Source organism: Heptranchias perlo, chromosome 42, assembly GCF_035084215.1.
Source record: "Heptranchias perlo isolate sHepPer1 chromosome 42, sHepPer1.hap1, whole genome shotgun sequence".
In the NCBI taxonomy this organism is placed as follows: Eukaryota; Metazoa; Chordata; class Chondrichthyes; order Hexanchiformes; family Hexanchidae; genus Heptranchias; species Heptranchias perlo.
In genome coordinates, this window is record NC_090366.1 from 10,495,736 (window position 1) to 10,514,523 (window position 18,788).

Genomic DNA, 18,788 nt, shown 5'->3' on the forward strand with positions numbered 1-18,788 from the left:
CTCGCCGACTTCCGAGTTCCCCACGGACGCACCTGTGTGCGCGCAGGCGTCCTGAATACGGAAGTGCCGGCGGGATGATAGTTAAAGAGCCAAATGTACCTCATTGAGCTGCTTAATGCACTTACTTCTGACAAATGTAAGGAGTCTTACAACACCAGGTTATAGTCCAACAGTTTTCAAATAAAACTGTTGGACTATAACCTGGTGTTGTAAGACTCCTTACATTTGTCCACCCCAGTCCATCACCGGCATCTCCACATCATGGTTACTTGTGACAGATTACGTACTTAGAACGATTTTTAAACTTACCTGGGCGGCTTGCCCACCACCTCTTATTCACACCTGATGAAACCAGGGGTGAAGGGCCAGATCAGGGGGAGTGGGAGTCAGCAGCGTAGTTCCTTGGTTATGTTTTTAATGAGTCATCCCTCGTTGTTGCACACTTATAACTAACGCCTTATATATAGAATCGTATGAGCATAATTTTATCGGGGGTGCTGAGGAGGGGTGGGAGGGATTCCTGACGGGAAACCCATAAGTCTTTACGGTTTTGACGTGTTTTTTTGATGGTTTCCCGCCCTGGGGTTGTTCTCCTTGGAACAGAGAAGGTTGAGAGGAGATTTGATAGAGGTGTTCAAAATCATGAAGGGTCTAGACAGAGTAGATAGAGAGCAACTGTTCCCATTGGAGGAAGGGTCAATAACTAGAGGGCATAGATTTAAGATGATTGGCAAAAGAACCAAAGGTGATATGAGGAATAACTCCTCAGGTTAGGATCTGGAATGCACTGCCCGAGGGGGTGGTAGAGGCAGATTCAATCATGGCCTTCAAAAGGGAACTGGATAAGTACTAGAAAGGAAAAAAAAATATAGGGCTACGGGGATAGGTCGGGGAGTGGGACTAACTGGTTTGCTCGTGCATAGAGCTGGCGAGGACTCGATAGGCTGAATGGCCTCCTTCCGTGCTGTAACCTTTTATGATTCTATGATTGAATGGAATTGATTGACAGGCTGGCCTCAGTCGGACCGGGGAAGAGGAAGGAAGAGCACTTGAACAGGTAGGAGTTGGATGAGAGGGGTGGGGTCATCAGGGGTCGGGAGTCATGTGGGTGCCGGGGGTCATCGAGGGGGTCAATCATCGGGGGTCATTGAGGCATCAGTCATGGCAGGGTAGGGGGAGGTAAGTCATCGGGGGGTCATCGGGTGGTCAGTCACGGGGGGGATGAGGTCAATCATCGGGCAGTAATCGGGGTGGGGGGGGGGGGTGGTAGTTGTTAGACACCGGGGCGGGCTCAGACATCTGGGGTTTATAGGGTGGGGGCTCAGTAATCGGAAGGGGTCTCAGTCATTGGACGGGGGCTCAGTCATTGGAGGACCAGGGTCGGGGGTCATCAGGGGGCTCGGACATTGTTGGGGTTGGAGATCGTGTGGGTGTCAGAGATCGTGGGTTGGGGTCGGACATCGAGGGGGTGGTCGCTGCACGTAGGCTTGTTGGGCCTGGAGGAAGCACTCATGCTTCTCTGGGCCCACAAGCAGAGCTATAAAGGCACTTACCTGCAGTTTCCGACCTTCTCACCTCCTCTCACATGGCGTGAAGGGGAAGGCCCGGGAATACCGGCTCCCAGGGGTTAAAAGCAAAAAAACTGTCAAAATGGAGACCCGCAGCCTCGTTGAAAGCTTTTGCTGACTGACCCGCCCCCTAAGAGCAGGTGAGTCACCCGCCCCTCGTCCCATCTCTGCTAATACGGATGTGGGCGTGTTGGAGAAGGGTTGGGGTCGTGTTTTAGATTTTTACCATTTTTACTGCCCCCCAACCCACCCGATTTTTCCTATTTAATATTATGCCAATAGAATCTTAGAGTGATACTGCAGAGTAAGAGGCCATTCAGTCCATCATGCCTGTGCTGGCTCTTTGAAAGAACTATCCAATTAGTCCCTCTCCCCTGCTTTTTCCCCATAGCCCTAATATTTTATTTTATTTTCAAATATTTATCCAATTCCCTTTTGAAAGTTACTATTGAATCTGCTCCCACCACCCTCTCAGCAGTGCAATCCAGATCACAATAACTCGCTGTGTATTTTTTTTTCCTTATGTCACCTCTGGTTCTTTTGCTAATCACCTTAAATCTGTGTCCTTTGGTTACTGACCCTTCTGCCACTGGAAACAATTCTATAGCTTTTAGAATACAATGTTCTAAATAATATTTTAAAAATAAAACTTTTGTTCGATCCATTTCTACAAAACAGACAATATTCACTGTTTTTATATATGTATATAGACGTATACATTTTTATATATATATATATCACTCGAATTGCAATGTTCCCACACTTCTTAGAATGGACTTGATTTTAACACTCTGCAGAAAGCAAAGACACAAGAAGATGTATAAATGTACTTGTGGACACACAGGAACATTTTGTGAAATGCCCATCAGGATCAGGGAGCTCCGTTCATAAAAACACTAATCACAAGGACGTTTCTAAAGGTCTGCAGGGATATCCAATTCTGGTATCCATAAATTTTCATTACCTAAGGGGTCTATTGTGAGAATGGCAACAATATAAATTCCTTCAGGATAGGCAATCAGTCGGACATTGGCGCCAGATATATTCGCGGCGCCCCCTGATGGTGGGACACAGAGTATTTCTGATGTTGGCTGCAAATCCATCACGTTGGTTCTCGCCTGGGATACGGGTCTTGGACCAATACAACTTAGAAAGAGGGAAATAAAAAAGTTATAATAAATTAAACCTGCAAAAAATAAGGATAAACCTATCCTATCCTAAAATTATAAATCTGACGAAGGATCTGCACGTTGGACATCAACTGATTTGTTTTCTTCACAGATGATAACTGACCTGTTGTGTGTTTTCAGCATTCTGCGTTTTTATTTCATATATCCAGCATCTGCAATTTTCTTCATTTTTATCTAAAATATCAATTACGTGTAGCTAGAAGGGTGAGGTGAAGCTGTCACTTGTGTGTCACTTGATTAATTGAAATAATTGTTGTTTGTGGCTGCTGCGTTGATGAACAAAATAAGTGACTGTGGCCTCAATTTTAACCAGGAAGAACGGGTCGGTTGGGGTAGGGGGCATTAAGAATTTAAAAAATCTACACCCGACTGTAACCCGCGTCCAACCCACGCACTTTCGGTGTTAACAGAGGCAGGAGGAGGGGCGGGCGCCCAACCAGACCTACCAGGAGGCGGGTAGTCACTGAAAGCTTTCAAAGAAGCTGCGGGCCTTCATTTTTATAGTTTTTTTAAATTTTTAACCCCTGGAGGCCGGGATTCCCTTCTACTTCAGGCCCCCAGACCCAACACACCCACCATGAGCGATGCCCCCCTCACAATGAATCCGGACCCCCGATGACTCCGGACCCCTGGTGACTCCCGATGATTCCAGTCCGCCGATGACTCCTGACCCCCAGATGTCTCCCGACCCCCGATGACTCCAGACCCCCCCCCCCCATGTGACTCCCGACCCCCGTTGACTCCCGACCCCCCAGATGACTCTCGACCCCGACTCTCAATGACACGCGACCCCCTCCCAACCCCCTATTTCCTTTAACGTGTATTCATTTTTTGCTAATTACACCTATAAAATCTTTCAAAGCTTTACAATTATCTGCGTCTTTCTGCAATCGATGTTCATACAAACTGCCCTAGATAAGATACAACCGCTGTGCAAACTATGCATCCGGTGCTTGCTAGCTTGCGGTTGCAAGTTTCTATAGCAATGCGCTTGACGCAAGCAATCGCTGGTTAATTTTCACAAGAGCTGACACTGCTCCGTTCACACAACTACAGAGGCTGCGCAGAGTCCACGTCGGGTGCATGCCGCTGGATAAAGGGAGCGAGGATGTTAGAGTCCGGGCAGATTATCCTGCTTTATAAGATGCTGCTGTGCCAAATCGTTCTCAATGGTAAGACATGTGCAAGAAATGTGCAAGAAAATGTGCAAGAAAATCAAAAAGTTAGTATGCAGGTGCAGCAGGTGATCAAGAAGGCCAACGGAATGTTGGCGTTTATTGCTAGGGGGATAGAATATAAAAACAGGGAGGTATTGCTGCAGTTATATAAGGTATTGGTGAGACCGCACCTGGAATACTGCATACAGTTTTGGTGTCCATACTTAAGAAAAGACATACTTGCTCTGGAGGCAGTACAAAGAAGGTTCACTCGGTTAATCCCGGGGATGAGGAGGCGGACATATGAGGAGAGGTTGAGTAGATTGGGACTCTACTCATTGGAGTTCAGAAGAATGAGAGGTGATCTTATTGAAACATATAAGATTGTGAAGGGGCTTGATCGGGTGGATGCAGTGAGGATGTTCCCAAGGATGGGTGAAACTAGAACGAGGGGGCATAATCTTAGAATAAGGGGCTGCTCTTTCAAAACTGAGATGAGGGGAAACTTCTTCACTCAGAGGGTGGTAGGTCTGTGGAATTTGCTGCCCCAGGAAGCTGTGGAAGCTACATCATTAAATAAATTTAAAACAGAAATAGACAGTTTCCTAGAAGTAAAGGGAATTAGGGGTTACGGGGAGCGGGCAGGAAATTGGACATGAATTTAGATTTGAGGTTAGGATCAGATCAGCCATGATCTTATTGAATGGTGGAGCAGGCTCGAAGGGCCGATTGGCCTACTCCTGCTCCTATTTCTTATGTTCTTATGTTCTTACATGTAATGCAAGTTGTTTTTCATAGGTACTAAGGGGGAAATTTCGTGCTCACAGTCAAAATGCCACAAGTAACAAATTATGTCGAACTGCGACTTGAAACTGACGCCGTAGTATGGGGGGACCAATGAAATATATGATCACTGAATGTTTTTAAATTCTGGCGTTATACTGCTGGGTGTTTTCCTGTCCGATAAACTCCTATGTTAAAATTCGCCATATTTTAAAGGAAAATATGCAGCCGTGGGGATTGGGCAGGTTTTTCCTGCTCAATTTTATTTCTGCTGTTTTAATATATATCAAAGAATCATACAGCTGAGAAGGAGGCCATTCGGCCTATCGTGCCTGTGCCGGCTCTTTGAAAGAGCTATCCAATTAGTCCCACTCTCTGCTCTGCCCCCAAAGCGCTGCAAATTTTCTCCCCTTCAAGTATGTATCCAATTCCCTTTTGAAATTCACTATTGAATCTACTTCCACCACCCTTTTTGTGCACTTTATATACACATATATATATATATATATATATATATATTGCAATTAACATTCACGACAGAATAACATTGCAATCGGTACATAGGACAGGAAGAGAGAAGCATAGACTGACTGGGGTTTGCGAGGACAGAGAAGGAAAGTGAAAAATAGTGAAAAACAAGCAGAAACAAAGGTAAATCAGAAAGAAAAATAAGAGTCGCAAAACCGCGGTACAAGTGAAGTAAGAGTGATGGGAAGATTAATCGAGAATTGTAACAATACAAAGAATGAGTGTGAGAGAATCATAGATTAATCAGATTAGAAGAAAAAGGTCTGTGTGCCCTGATCGCGTGCTTTTTTCTGAACCTAAATGTCTATCAGATGGAACATATCCCGCCGCAAAGAACGTCATCAATGTAAAGTGAAATTGTTAGTTGACCACGCGAGGCGTTTTGAACTGACCCCAAGGAACTGCGCTCTCACCGTGGTGATTGCCAGTGGAAAATCTTAGTGAGCTACAGGCAGCTTTTTGTGAGCAGATACATAGGCATGGCATAGATATATTTTACCATTAGTAATTCTACAGTTGAACATCTTTAATCTTAATGTAGTTAATGAAAAGCGGAGTGCATTTCAAAACTAGGTTACAATATTAGGGCAGAACAATAATCATAATTTAATTGGTTGCAATATTTTGTGTTAAAATATATTTTGAACGGTTCAGTAACAAAAATGTGTAAGTAACAATTGTCCATCGTTGAAGGTAGCGGAAGAAGTTAATAAAGCTATTTAAAAATACCATACGGGATTCTTAGCTTTATAAATAGAGACATAGAGTACAAAAGCAAGGATGTTGTACCGACCCTTCATATATGACTGGTTAGGCCTCAGCTAGAGTAATGTGTCCAATTCTGGGCACCAAATTTTAGGGAGGAGGTCAAGGCCTCACGGAGGGTGCAGAGGCGATTTACTAGAATGGTACCAGGGATGAGGGACCAGTTATGTGGAGAGACTGGAGAAGCTGGGATTGTTCTCCTTACTTCAGAGAAGGTTAAGGTCAGATTTAATAGAGGTGTTCAAAATGATGGGTTTTGATAGAGTAAATAGAGAGAAACAGATTCCACTGGCAGGAGGGTTGGTAACCAGAGGAATCCAGATTTAAGATAATTAGCAAAAGAACCAAGAGGAGATGAGGAGATTTTTTTACGCAGCGAGTTTTTATATTCTGGAATGCAGTACCCGAAAGGATGGTGGAAGTAGATTCAATAGTGACTTCCAAAAGGAAACGAAGAAGAAAGGGGGATTGAAAATATGGTTCATCATGGGTGGGATTTTTCAGGATGGGGTGATGATGGTGGTTTGCAAAGAGCCAGGGACATAAAGGGATAGGGTACCATTTGCAATGTCAGCTAACATGGGGCCAGTTCAAGAGGCATGGGGTTGCGTTCAAGAGAACAGGAGGTGGATCTCATGGTCAAGATGAACTCGGGGAGGACATGGTGGGAGGTAGGAGAGCAACCAAAGAAAGCTCCAGCATCAGGAATATGGTAGGGGAGCCTACATAAGTTTTGGTTCGGTGGGCAAGGGGAAGGGGACTAGCAGCAGAGGCAGAGGAATAAATTATTTGAGTTTTAGCGACAGAGAAATCCATGGGCTCTTTGGACTTGTTGTTGGAGGTGAGGATGGATGGGGCAAGTAAGAGGCGTTTAAGGAGCCGGTTGGAAGTGGAGAAAACGAGCCGGCGTTATCTTTGATATCGAGACTTACCCAAGGCGGCTTCAAGCCTTGAAAGGGAATTGGAGAGTTGGACAGCAGAGGATTAGCGATGGACTAAGGTAGTGATGAGGGGGCTAAAGAACCTAGTTGGGGAGAAATGAAACGTCCCATGACTGGGTCGGGAATGAAATAGGAAAGAAGGGCCTGAGAGGGGCCAAAAGAGAATTGGAAGATGGAAGGGATGGGCTCGGGTCTGCAGCGGCAGCCAAAACGTGGTCGCAAATGGGCACAACGATTATTCATGTTTTGTAGGCGTGCAACAGATTAGGAGAGACATCGCCCGGTTGTTAAACAGAGGACAGAGAGAAGGCATTCTGAGAGTGTGCGAATTTAAAATCTGTGCTCCGGTGATGGGATGAAGTTGACTTGCAGACAGGGCGGAGTCCGCTTGGAGCATTGGCAAAGCAGTCCAAATCCAGTGACCGTCGTGGAGAGAGAGTTTACATCTAGTGACTGTTCGAGAGGCAGTGTGTCAGTGGGCGCACTGCTGGAGGTTATCCAATGGAAACAGAGGGCCAAGTAGGAGTGGAAGTCGACTTCTGATATTCCTCTCACTCCATTTATTCCCTTTTACCCTGACTATTCTTCCCAGTTCTCGTTTTTATTCCTTCCATCCTTCCTTGTTTTTTATATTTCTCCTCTCATGCTCCTTATTTCATCTTCTGCATAACGCACTCTTTTTTTTTTCTCTTGCATACATTCTGGCGTCTATTTGGAATTTGCTTGCCGAGTGTAAAGCTGGCGGTATGTGTTGGCCGCCAATTATAGAAGTCGTCCGATTTCTATTCCCATTCTAGTTTTACAGCTGGGTGGCAAGTTAAAAATCGGCCCACCACTTCTCTGTCTCCAACTTCCCTTTCACTTTGTTGCTGTCTGTTTCTCACGCACGCGCTGTCTTTTACCCTAAACAGTAGGACTTGGCAGCCTTGAGGGCTTGTCTTCTAGAACTGGTAAGGAATGTTTTGTTTATATAAACCTTCATTGAATTAGCATTCGCTCTTCTTGAATTCCCAGCGTTCAGACTCCATTTTGAGGACATATTTATGCTGAACCGCCATTTAGAGGACATATTTAAAGCCATATTTAGGGAATTGTGCCGATAGCGTTAAGCATCGATTGTGCAAAGAGCAGAAAGGAAAATCTGTAATGGAAGATCAATTGCCCCTTAGGGAACCCGCCGAATTTTCTTTCCTTAATTTCAACGTAAGGAAAATCAGATCGGTCCTGTTAGCGTTATGCACTCCTCCTCGCCAAATATTGCTTTCTGCGCTATGCCCGGGCGTATGCTTAACGCCGAAAGAAAGAAAGGATGAAATAAAGACAGAAAGAACAAAGGAAAGAAAGGAAGGAAGGATGAAAAAAGACTTGCATTGAAACAGAGCCTCCTACGACCTCAGGACGTCCCAATTTACAGCCAACAAAGTACTTTTGAAGTGTAGTCATTGTCCAGGCAGTAAATACACAAAGCCACCCAGTATGCCTTGCACCAAAGTTTCATATCATATTATAAAGTTGGAAAATCATCCTTCGTGCCTGAAATTAGAAGTTTCAATTTAACTAAAATGAACATAATATCAAATTTAAGCAGTTGTATTCTCCATTGATCGATATCAAGAGATAATTACATTTTCAAGGGAAACACTGAAAATGTGCGACCTGCAAAAAAAAAATGAACTCATTATCCTCGCTCTCTTTCTTTCTCTATTACAGATCCATTTGTCATCAGGACAAGAGAACATCACGTGACTGGAGTCCTCGGAAAATCGGTTTTATTGTCCATTAGCCAAGTCTCAGGAGTACCAATACAGAAAATCACGTGGGATAAGGGAAGTTATAGATTTATAAACTGCCGGAAGCATGCTCCTTGCAAAATATTCGGGGAATATCAAAAGCGTGTAGAATGTTTCCCCGATTGCTCCTTAAAGCTCTTAGACCTGCAGACCAAAGACAGCGGCGTCTATCACGCAACAGCCGTGGCCACTGATGGTCAGATCAGATATCAATCTGTTTATTTAGATGTTTCTGGTAAGTAATATTGTTTTCTATTGGTTAGGCCGTTTATGAAACGCACAGTAATCTATAACCATGTTTAAAAATGATCGAAGTCAAATTACATATATCCACGTGTAGGTTTCCTGCTAGCATGTCCATCTCGACTATTTAGATGCTCTCCTGGACGGCCTGCATTCCCCCACATTCTTTAAACGTCAGCTCGTCTGCAATTCTGCTGCCCCTAACCTATTCCACAATAAGACATGCTCACCTATCACCACTGTACTTATTGATTTGCTTTGGCTCCCCCGCCTCAAATTTTAAATATTCATCTTTATGTTTGAAGGCCTTCATGTTCTCGCTTCCCTATCATTGCAACATCCTCCAGCCGTACAACACCAACTCACTCCCTGTAGCCCCCCGCCCACCCCCACTCGCCATTGGCGACAGTGTCTTCAGTCAGCTAAGCACTGTGTTCTGGAATTCCATCTCTAATCCACTCCTCTTCTGGGCCTCCCTATCCTTCTTCAAGACCCTCCTTAAAACCCACCTGCTTGACGTCACAGAACGCCGATTTGCATATTGAAAGAGCCTGGAGTGTGACTCAGGAAGGCGCACCGGCCGCCCAGCGATAAGCCCTGGCGAATATATCATCGGCTACAGCTTGGGCTGGAACCGGGCGATACGCCGTTCCCCACTAATTTTGGCGGCGCTACCGCCCTGTTGCAGCCGGGCAGGATGCTTCAAAATCTCCTACAATGCTTACTGGTTATGTGCGTAACTTTAGATGGCCTCAAAGTGATTGGGGGGTGCATGAAACCGGCTGAAACCACCCCCTCTCCCTGCTCCGTGCCCAACAACTCCTAATATTTCATTTTTTGTTTCGGTATCCATTTTTCCTTCTGATGATACCTCTGAAACCGATTTTTCTCCGTTAAAGGCGCAATATAAATGCAAGTTGTAGTTAGCTGGAAAGCTGAAAGACGAGTCCCGAGATATTCGCACTTTTCCCCAAGACGATTGTTTTTCACCTTCGAGGCTGGACACACTTTTGGAATTTGGCACAAACACTATAAAGGAAAAAAGGCTTGCATTTGTATAGCGCCTTTCTCAACCTCGTGACCTCCCAAAGCGCTTTCCATAGTCAATTAAATACTTTTGAAGTGTAGTCACTGTTATAATGTAGGAAACGCAGCAGCCAATTTGTGCACAGCAAGCTCCCACACACAGCAATGAGATAAATGATCAGGAATATGTTTTACTGATGTTGTTTGTGGGATACATATTGGTCAGTACACTGGGTAGAACTCCCCTGCTCTTCGAAATAGTGCGATGGGATATCTGAGAGGGCAGACAGGGCCTCGATTTAACTTCTCGTCGGAAAGTCGACACCTCCGACTGTGCAGCACTCCATCAGTACTGCACCGGTGCGTATCCGCCTAGATGCTCTGCTCAAGTCTGTGGAGTGGGATTTCGACTCAAAACCTTCAGGCTCAGAGGCAAGAGTGCGACCAATTGAGTGAGCACTGCCACCATGCTCTTAGCTGAGCAGTTCAGTGCACAGTACAATTCCTCCAATTAAGCTGAACATGGATCTCTGAAGCACACTTCACACTTCAGACGCCCCGCCCCCACTTCTCTCTAAAGAGTACCATTGTGCAACGTCACAACGGAAGTGACAGGCACAAAAAAAACGCCCAATGGAAATAGAATAACTTATTAATGAAGCGGAAGCCAGCTGAACCAGGTTCCGCCCCAAATTCGTCCCCCCTCCCCTTTTCGCGCTACATTTGACCCCTAACCTCCTTCCGATCTCAAGAATTTCGATGCCTTTAAGCTTCCTATTTCCTATTTTCTGCTCTGAACAGGAACAGGTATGCGATTTGGCTAGTATCCATCAGGCAAAATCATCCACTATATTTATGATACGGTGAAGCATAGCCACCATAGGAGTGCATACTCCTGGATTTGCTAAATGCATATTGTAGATCAGCGTTTATTTTGTTGTATGAAACAATTTGATTTAATAATTGTTGCACAGTTTACTGCTTCATATAAGAGGCAAGGAGAGGAATGGGAAAGTTGCCTCCCACTGGGTACATGACCACCTCTGATAAACCTACAGGAGAGGCGAGGAGCAAGCCAAGTCATTGAAAAAAAAATCAACTGTTTGTTTTACAGTTCCAGTTTCCCCTCCCAAAATCGCAGTCTACCAGGATAATTCGAGTGTCCACCACAGTTTGACTTTGACTTGCAACATTGGTGAAGGAAGCTTGCCTCAGTTTGTTTGGCGGAAGGACAAGCAACAGCTCGCAGGCGGCCTCAGGTTTCTCTTAACGAACGGCAACCGCAGCCTGTCGATTCGAAACTTTACCAACTCGGACTGCGGGACTTACACCTGCATAGTTCGAAACGGCATCAGCAAGAAAGAAACTACACGGGCATTGTTTGGTGAGTATATTATCGGGCATAAAAAGTTCATGCCAATAATTAACGTGCAGCTCATTGAGGGATATGGCAGCATTATGGTTGTGATATTGAACTAGTCATCCAGAGGCCTGGATGGATATTCCAAAAATTGGGAGTTCAAATCCCACCATGACAGTTTGATCATTTAAATTCAATTAAGAAAATACTAGAAATAAAAAGCTCGTATCAACAAAGTGACCATGAAACTGTCGGATTGTCGTTAAAAACCCAACTGGTTCACTAATATCCCTCTAGAAAAGGAAACCTGTCATCCTTACTCAGTCTGGCCTCAGCCACACATCGTGGTTGACTCCATTGCCACACCATCGTGGTTGACTTCGAACTGCCTTCTGAGGTGGCCTAACGAGGCCCTCAGTTGTATCAAACCTGCTACCAGCGGTTCAAGAAGAAGGCCCACCACCACCTTCTCAGGGCAACTAGGGAGTGGCAGTATGTGTGGACTTTTAAAGCAACACCCACATCTCGAGAATGAATTATTAAAGGAAGGAAGCAGCATGATCACTATGTGTAGGGACAGCACAAATATCCTCATGTGGTTTCCTCTTTTGCTTTAACTAGAGAAATCCAAATCCGTTATTTTTGAATAGATTTGCGATTTTGCTAGAACGACCAACCGTATGAGATCTTAGCGACGGTTTTGTTTGGGGATAAATTCCTCTTAGTGTTAGCGCTAAAACGGGCGATTTTCTTTTCCATTGACTTCAAAAGCACGGGTTGAGAGGCTGCCCGGGCGAGCAGGCATTATGTCATCCTGAGAAAGGACAGGATGTGTCTCTCCCATGGAGCCAATGCCACTCTCACCCGGCTGCGCCTCAGCACTCCCACTGCTCTGGGGGACAAACGATTTCGGCAGTGATGAAGCACTCTTCATTCCCTATTCAGGCTCTCCTTCTGCTTTGAATGAATGAGGAAATTAGGTGGTCAAAAATAGGTCTCAAGCAATTCTTCTTCCACTGTCCGCTATTTTAGTACCAATATTTGTTTGAAATAAAGGTCCTGAATGGCTCTGTACTAATTTCGCACAGGTCTTCAAGTTGATAATTGTTATTTAATGTAATACTGTCAATACCAAATTCCCTCTCTTTAACTTACAGGTGAAGACGACTCAAAATGTGAGATTTCAAATTACCTGATTACAATAATCGCTGTGGCTATTTGCGTGGTAGGGTTGGGATTAGTCATTAACTTCATCAAAAAATGTGTGAATTCCCGTACAGGTAAATGAAGTCACGATATTGAATTTATCAGAATCAGTTCATAATCTATTATAATATTACCTTTGGTGAAGAAATGATTGGTCCATGTTAATAATTCTCTGCTTTTCCCGCAAGATAGAAATACGGACCTGGTTCACTTGGATCACAGGTATGGGAATAATTTAGACTATTTGAGGTTCATTTGAACCTAACTCGCAGGGCAGGAAACCCATAAGCAGTAGAATGTGTATTGCGTTCTTTTGAATTTTGGGATCCGTTTGATATACAAAAATACTGTTTTTTTCTGACATATATATTTCTTTGACAGATAGGTGGATATATTCTACCATCACAAACTTAATGATATAATTGAAATTAGTAATAGTAATTAATTTAGTGTTTCGAAATCTTTGTAAAAATAACAGCATGGCAAGCAGTTGTTTTAAGTTTCTTTGAATTCGAGAGATGTTCACAGTTGAATTTCGTTCCATGTATCTGAACGTAATTATTTATTATTTCAGTCGTAGCATTTTTAAGTTAAGGTGTGATTGCGTGCTTAATGGTGCATTTTATCGTCCTCAGCTCAAACCCAGCTGTGCACGGACAAAAGCAGCAGAGGTGAGAATCGGTTATTAAATCACAAATCAATGAAATTGAGAGCGAAAGATTTAGTGTTATTGCCTTGGGTTCCAATCTTAAATTAAGGCAAATTGTGTCCAAATTGTATTCTCAGAAAACAACACAAGACCATCCCAGGACCCTCCCAACAACGGAATGGGTATGTTAAGTATAATCCAGTTCAGCAGTAGTGCTTATGATTGCTTGTCCGTGTAAAGAGACAACATTAAAGTATAAATAGCAAGCATCAATAGCCAGAGTTAAAGCTCTATCTGTTTCCTGTTGAAATCTAATTGTTCGAAGTCTAATCCAGTGATGAACTGGATGCACTGGGTGGTTATTTATAAGACATCGATCTATCTATCATCTATCTACCTATCTATCTATCATCAATTCATCATCTATCTATCATCTATCATCTATCTGTTCATCTTTCTATCTATCATGTCTGTTTGTCTGGCTTTATGTCTGTACCGTTGTTTGTCTTGAAATAGACAGAACCGCAGTGAGGAAAGCACAGGAGAAACGACGGAGGGAAACAAAAGATAAATTATGAAAATAAAATGAACAGGAAAAAGCTAGAACAACGCAAAAAGATTTAGACAGCTACAAGCAGAGCAGTGGAGCAAGATAGAATATACAAAAAAACATGACTTTAAAATGTTCTTTATTCTGTTTTAAAATGTGATTATCCACTAAACTGCACATATATGATAAAGTGCAGTTACCAAAATTGCTTCTATTATTCCTGTTTTGTCTTCCCAAAGAGTTGAGCAGAACAATTATCATTGTAAGAATCGTAAGAAGGGAGAACTTCAATAAGATTTCCCAACATCTACTTACAAAAGATTACACTATTCATAAGCTATATCATCGCGAATGCTGCAGTAAAGTTTTGAAACATTCTGTGATTTATTTTCTTTACTGTGTCAATTTTTTTTTTTTAAAATCACATCATAATTAAATGTCTTTGCAGATGACGAAGTTATATTCTCCCTCTCCCAGCACGCTATCGTGTTAAAGTTACGATTCAATAGGCAGTGTCCTATTCGAAATTATTGTTTCACCAAAACCTCAAAACTGTGTAACATCCCTCTTTAATTCCCTTTACACTTCTCATCATACTATAGCTCTTAAAGGCTCTTGAAATCCAACTTCCATGTCAGATAATATCGACATCTTGATTCAACCTTGGAACTGCTCAGCATCTGAGCCCATAATTCTCTATTTTGCCCGTGATTTCCCTTTTGCATTCTCTGTGCAAAACTGCAACTTTGCAAGAGAAATTCTGAGGGAAAAAAGCTCTTCACTGTTAAAGTTGGCCTCCCCATTCGACCTATTAGTATCACCGTAATAGAGACCATATCTGTAATATTGCTAATTTGAGATGTAAAGGTACTTTCCAAAGAGGATGAACATATCCTGCCTGCTCCGTTTAGCACGTAATGTGATAGCCACCTTCTTTTAAATAATGTTATAGCCTGTAAGTGAGGCTATTATTAGGAAAACACAAGGCGCTTTCTCTCTCTCTCGCTCTATCTCGCTCTTACTATCTTTCCTCGTTTTCTCACTTCTTCTTAACATCTGCATGTACACAGTTCACACGCCCACTGTCGATTGTGGGGATTTTTGAAGATGCATAATGACTATTTTTAGTAGTACAGGTTCATACCGATTCGATGCATTACTAGCACCTTACTTTCACTCAGACAGCAGCGCCAAGGACATTTTATCGTTATACTAAAACCATTGAGATTAATTATTTGTTTTTGGTATTTTTCTAACCAGGAGGGGAAATCCTCAACGAACCGGACAGAATCGACGTGAGTAGCTTTTCCACATTATTCCTGAAGAATAACAATAGATTATTTTGCATATTGCCCTATTCTTAAGTGTGGGTATATTCTATCGAAATATGTAGCTTGCAATATTTCTTGCAGAATATATGAAATACATCTGTTTTTGATGTATCACACCGTTTTGGGTCAAGCGAAATCAAAACACTGACGAATTCATTTCCTATATAGTTTGCATGTTAATGCGACATATATAGTCCATGACCAATTCCACCTTCATGAGCACGAGTGTGAATATTATACCGATTGTCACATCAAGTTACATGTTCAAAATTAGTTAACCGAAGGAAACATGGCTTGTGAAAAATCTGATGAAAATGCATGAACATAACAGTTTACGGTTCCATAAAGGTTTGCTTTGATTGAAGCTAGCAGTGTTTCCAAATTTTATGAACCCGTAGCACATTACAAGTTACTTTGGGTTTGTAGAGAGACGTGTTGAGTATTTTTACATAGCTCATCACACTTTAGTAGCCCTATGCTTTGAGAATTCAGAGAAGCAAGATCTTCCCTGAATCTCTATTATTTCCAAAGCAGTTAGGCACCAGCTCGTGCTTCTTATTTATGCATCATCTCCATTCATCAGAGCAGCAACGAAAATGTAACTTAAAGCAAACACCTGCCAAAATTTGAAGTAAACTGTGATTGGGATCAAACACGGTGCATTCCTGCAATCCAGCCCATGGGGCATCCAATGGGAAAGATTCCTGTCTCCTCCAACCACCACCACATCCACTCCCCCCATCGCCACCCTCGCCAATCGTCTAAGGAAGGCTTCAGACAGCGCTAGAAAAGCACGGACAAGGGAGGAAAATGTGAGCAGAACAAAGCCCACACGCACCGAGATAGAATATATTACTTTCATCAACTGATTAAGCATCGAATTCTCATTCAGTTTTGCACAGATGTATGGCACAAGAGGCAGATACCGTGTAATATAAGTCAGGGTCAATGTGGTCTCCTGGACTAGGTTCGATCGTCTAAAGGGATCGCAAAGAGTTGGTTCAGATTGTTTCCCCTAATTGCCCTGGGTTTTATCTGTTTCTTGCCTCTCCCAGGAGAGTACATGCGTTCGGGTGGGTGGGGAGTGACTGTATAGTGATGTACAATGCATCAGGACTGTCTGGTGATGTACAATGCATCAGGACTGTCTGGTGATGTACAATGCATCTGGACTGTCTGGTGATGTACAATGCATCAGGACTGTCTGGTGATGTACAATGCATCAGGACTGTATGGTGATGTACAGGACTATATGGTGATGTACAATGCATCAGGACTGTATGGTGATGTACAGGACTATATGGTGATGTACAATGCATCAGGACTGTATGGTGATGTACAATGCTTCAGGACTGCATGGTGATGTACAATGCATCAGGACTGTATGGTGATGTACAATGCTTCAGGACTGTATAGTGATGTACAATGCTTCAGGACTGCATGGTGATGTACAATGCATCAGGACTGTATGGTGATGTACAATGCTTCAGGACTGTATGGTGATGTACAGGACTATATGGTGATGTACAATGCATCAGGACTGTATGGTGATGTACAATGCTTCAGGACTGTATGGTGATGTACAGGACTATATGGTGATGTACAATGCATCAGGACTGTATGGTGATGTACAATGCTTCAGGACTGTATGGTGATGTACAGGACTATATGGTGATGTACAATGCATCAGGACTGTATGGTGATGTACAATGCATCAGGACTGTATGGTAATGTACAATGCATCAGGACTGTATGGTGATGTACAATGCATCAGGACTGTATGGTAATGTACAATGCATCAGGACTGTATGGTGATGTACAATGCATCAGGACTGTATGGTGATGTACAATGCATCAGGACTGTATGGTGATGTACAATGCTTCAGGACTGTATGGTGATGTACAATGCATCAGGACTGTATGGTGATGTACAATGCATCAGGACTGTATGGTGATGTACAATGCATCAGGACTGTATGGTGATGTACAATGCATCAGGACTGTATGGTGATGTACAATGCATCAGGACTGTATGGTGATGTACAATGCATCAGGACTATATGGTGATGTACAGGACTATATGGTGATGTACAATGCCTCAGGACTGCATGGTGATGTACAGGACTGTCTGATGATGTACAATGCATCAGGACTGTCTGGTGATGTACAATGCCTCAGGACTATATGGTGATGTACAGGACTGTCTGGTGATGTACAATGCCTCAGGACTATATGGTGATGTACAATGCCTCAGGACTATATGGTGATGTACAGGACTATATGGTGATGTACAATGCATCAGGACTGTATGGTGATGTACAGGACTATATGGTGATGTACAATGCATCAGGACTGTATGGGAAAGGCTGGATTCTCCAGTTGGTGATTTCCTGTCCAACATTTCCGTGTGTTGGTAGTGGTTTCACAGGACACATTAATCAAGAGCTTTCTGAGTTAAGGCCTTTGGGTATTGGGCAGTGCTTGCGTAGGCAGTGGGGAACTGAGGTCAAGATTATAAAATGCTATATTATAACATGTTACTGATTCTCGGAAGGTAAAATGTATCTCAGATGGCCTGGTACTGTGGCACTTAAGTATCTTTTGTTCATTTTGCAGATGGAATACGAGTCTAATGGAGACGGAGGCGTTCGATATGTCTCCATGTATTTCCTGGGGAGTGGGTACCGGCCCGACCGAATTCAAGAACAAGAGGACGAGGGGGAGGATGGCTTTGAATATTCTTTGATTGCCTGTCGTTGAGAACTAAAACAGTGTGAAATTATCTCAGTTCATTGTGTTCCTTAATAGAGATGGATAAAACGATTCAATAGGTTGCTACGGTATCTCATCAGGTGTGGAACCTAGCCCCAAATGCACCCCAGATTCATGGGATGAAAGTTTTGTTTCTGTAGGTTGAAATGCTACTTGGTTTACGTGCTCTGGCCTTAACCAGTGAACATCAGACTGTACCAAGCAATGCCCATAATAGTGCACCAGCAAGGGGCATGCACAGCCGCCATTAGATGGCTGTTTTTTTTAAAATAGAAACATTTGATCAGTTCAACAATGGGGTCCCTTCTGAGTTGACTCCAAACAAACATTGAGAAATAATGCTATACAAATATTATTCTTTACCCAGAGAGTGGTTAGAATGTGGAACTCACTGCCACAAGGAGTGATTGAGGCGAATAGCATAGATGCATTTAACGAGGAGCTAGATAAACACATAAGGGAGAGAGTAATAGAAGGTTATGTTGATAGGGTGAGATGAAGTAGGGAGGGAGGAGGTTCGCGTGGAGCATAAACATCGGCATGGAGCAGTTGGGCCGAATGGCCTGTTTCTGTGCTGTACATTCCATGTAATGCGTGGAGCATAAACATCGGCATGGACCAGTTGGGCCGAATGGCCTGTTTCTGTGCTGTACATTCCATGTAATATTAGCGTACTGGCGCCCAACGGATCCTTTATCCGGTATTTTAAGGGCAGCATTAACTCATTGAAATAAAACGTCCTAAAGCTTTTTCTAAAATAGCATAGAAAGGGATTTTGTACAAACCCATTCTGCTCTGCTACCTCAATGTACGCACATTGCAATGTCAAAGCCTCTGTCGGCGGGGTAGCATTCCTGTGTCAAACCGAAGCCACAACTGGCTTGGGAGCTAGGAATTTATAAAGGGAAAAGAAAGCAAAATAAAGTAGC

At 43.2% G+C, this 18,788-nt stretch overlaps 1 protein-coding gene across 2 annotated transcripts; it reads left to right on the forward strand.

Annotated features, from left to right (window-relative positions):
* Window positions 1-3,819: 3,819 nt before the first annotated feature.
* LOC137306289 (limbic system-associated membrane protein-like) lies at window positions 3,820-17,869 on the forward strand. Of its 2 annotated transcripts, none has more exons than XM_067975458.1 (9): window positions 3,820-3,930; window positions 8,643-8,957; window positions 11,106-11,375; window positions 12,509-12,631; window positions 12,746-12,779; window positions 13,193-13,228; window positions 13,344-13,388; window positions 15,017-15,051; window positions 17,704-17,869. In XM_067975458.1, exons 1-9 carry the CDS (start codon window positions 3,867-3,869, stop codon window positions 17,718-17,720), a joined length of 939 nt encoding a protein of 312 aa, XP_067831559.1. In that variant the 5' UTR covers window positions 3,820-3,866; the 3' UTR covers window positions 17,721-17,869. The 2 variants fall into 2 exon arrangements, with proteins under 2 accessions (XP_067831559.1, XP_067831557.1); XM_067975456.1 differs by having other exon boundaries at window positions 12,750-12,779.
* Window positions 17,870-18,788: the final 919 nt, after the last annotated feature.